We start from the raw sequence: 2,309 nt of genomic DNA on the forward strand, positions 1-2,309 counted from the left end.
TTTTGCAATGATTTGAGCGATAGTTTGCTCATTGCTTATCAAGTTTCTTGCATGGTGTTTTAGTTTTGTTTTGATTAGACTGACAGCTGTTGCTTCATGATCTTCTTTTAGTGAGTCTATAAGACTCAAAGAAGACTCTATAAGACTCATTGAAAGTAATTTCTCGTTGAATGACGCTGAAGTGATAAGAGAATTTGGAAGAAATATTTTTATATTATGCCTATCCGAAATTCGTTTAATGTTTTTCTTAACGTGCTTAATAGATCGACTGTCTGTATTAAATACGAATATTTTAGTTTTGTTGCATTGTTACATATATGTATGTATATTGACGGCTGGTATTGTAGGAATCTACAAGAACTTAAACGTGTTTTAACTTTGTGTCGTTTGAAATCGGTGCACTTTTGTTAAGGCACTTGAAAGATTTATAAAACTCGGCACGTTGTTCTCTAAGAATGGTAACGATTTGCGTCCATTCCATTTATTGACATTTTCAATTTATCTGTGCAAACGCATAATAGTAATGTCAGTTGGGCCTAAATTAGGGTGTTCTAATTGATATGTGCTTTTTTGTTCTACTGCCTCAAGGGCAGGGAATCGTGACCATGTCACAGTCGCCATGTGGCGTATCGTGGGATATGCGCCGTCAGCTAAACAGCCAGCTAGTGTACTAGCGGTCCGCGCTGCGTAATATGAGCCTGAGTCAATAAACTCAAGTTGCTCTGTTCAAGCAGCACAAAGAGCAGCAACTAAGTCAAGTGATGTGGAAACTTAGACTTTTTTTGCAATTCTGTGATGAAAATAGTCAAACTTGTTATGCAGACTTTTCTGAAAATCTATTTAAAACAAATATTTTGGATAAACTATATTAAACAAGGGTATAAAACAAGGTTTTCATACAAGAACTTAATTTTCGATCGATCGTTCCTATAGCAGCTTTAGGATATAGTGCTCCGATCCGACCGTTTCCGAAATATATGTACTGCCTGCAGCAGAAAGACGATGGTTTTGAAACTAGGACTATTATACAGAGAAACAAACACAGACAAGGGCATGCCAACATCAACTTGGCTTTTATACCTATCAAGGATATGTGTACTTTATGGGGTTGGAGACGTGCTTTCTATGCGTTGTATATTTATAGAACAATTTATAATACTTTTTTCAAGCTTATCAATATAAAAATAAGAAAAATTAATTCGCTAGAGGCTAGAAAATTGTATTTTACTCTATTTTCCGCTTTTACATTTATTCAGTGTTTTCGTAACATCAATGAATTTAATTCGAACTTAAAACACTTTATATATCGTCCCGAGGGATTCCTAAGTGGGAATTGCTCCACTTTGAGGTGTTGGGGTAATCGAACTCTCCCTGTAAATATATGTAAATATCGGTTTAATCTGACTTGCCCATACTAACCGTAATGTGATCAGGTTCATGCCAAAGATGCCAAATTACCCACCACCACATGGCTCCACCAACAGCAACGGCTCCTATTGTAGTAGCTTTTGAGTGAGGCGGTGGGGCACTTCGGTAGGAAACTCTATGTAGCATATAAAATATATATATAAGAAAATTAGTGATTACATAATAAAAAAGGTCTGAACAGTATTCAAATATGAATTGAATTTAATATGTTCATATAATTTATGGTGTATGCTACTTACACATGACTTTTCCTATAGATTAATTTGGTTTTACCATGAATTAACTGAATTACATTTTCGGCCGCCAAGACACTTCTAAAGACGCGTAAGTTACCAAACATTATCTGCGTTGACATCTCACAGCATATTTAAAAGCTAGGTATGATGCTTAATTGATCGGGAAATATAGTTATTTTCGACATATACATGCAAGAGGGATGTGCGTCAAACTAGCATCGATCTCTTAGCGTCGTTTTTTGGAACTTCGTTCCGGAACCACTCATTTTATTATGCATTTTTTCTTTTATTTTTAAGCACACAACCAAATAAATTTTTATTTTTAATTATAAAAAATGTAATTATTATCTGACTACATTTCGAAAACCACATATATACGATTATACCCAATAGATTCACCTTACCAACCTTGAAACACTCGTAAAAATCTATCAGAACATTTCTGAAATATTCGTAAAAGAGTACAACAACCTCGTTGCTAACCTCATACACAATGCTATACAAAATTATCCTTGCAATTGAACACTAATACCTTTTCCTAGGACATATATGCAAGGCCTCCTAGATAAGCCTGCGTGCAGCAACGACATCATATGACTAAAAATGTCTGATAGTTTCAAAGAGGGAAGTTGCTAACTGTCGATG

At 35.0% G+C, this 2,309-nt stretch overlaps 1 protein-coding gene across 1 annotated transcript; it reads right to left on the minus strand.

Annotated features, from left to right (window-relative positions):
* Positions 1–1,198: 1,198 nt before the first annotated feature.
* Positions 1,199–1,829, minus strand: LOC135427272 (NADH dehydrogenase [ubiquinone] 1 beta subcomplex subunit 2, mitochondrial-like). The gene is made up of 3 exons (XM_064680682.1): positions 1,668–1,829; positions 1,420–1,543; positions 1,199–1,371 (listed from the first exon to the last, which is right to left on the minus strand). The coding sequence occupies exons 1-3, from the start codon at positions 1,781–1,783 to the stop codon at positions 1,300–1,302; spliced, it is 312 nt and encodes a 103-aa protein (XP_064536752.1). The 5' UTR covers positions 1,784–1,829; the 3' UTR covers positions 1,199–1,299.
* Positions 1,830–2,309: the final 480 nt, after the last annotated feature.

Source organism: Drosophila montana, unplaced genomic scaffold (genome assembly GCF_035044405.1).
Source record: "Drosophila montana isolate Dmon_TW-CO22-7 unplaced genomic scaffold, ASM3504440v1 contig_2168_1, whole genome shotgun sequence".
Taxonomy (NCBI): Eukaryota; Metazoa; Arthropoda; class Insecta; order Diptera; family Drosophilidae; genus Drosophila; species Drosophila montana.

Bases quoted from the DNA above. Each gene is read 5' to 3' on its own strand.
- LOC135427272 (XM_064680682.1), bottom strand. From the start codon at position 1,783: ATGTCAACGCAGATAATGTTTGGTAACTTACGCGTCTTTAGAAGTGTC. The intron at 1,544-1,667 runs GTAAGTAGCATA...TATGCTACATAG, and splicing joins ATCTATAGGAAAAGTCATGT to AGTTTCCTACCGAAGTGCCC. The intron at 1,372-1,419 runs GTTAGTATGGGC...ATATATTTACAG, and splicing joins ATGAACCTGATCACATTACG to GGAGAGTTCGATTACCCCAA.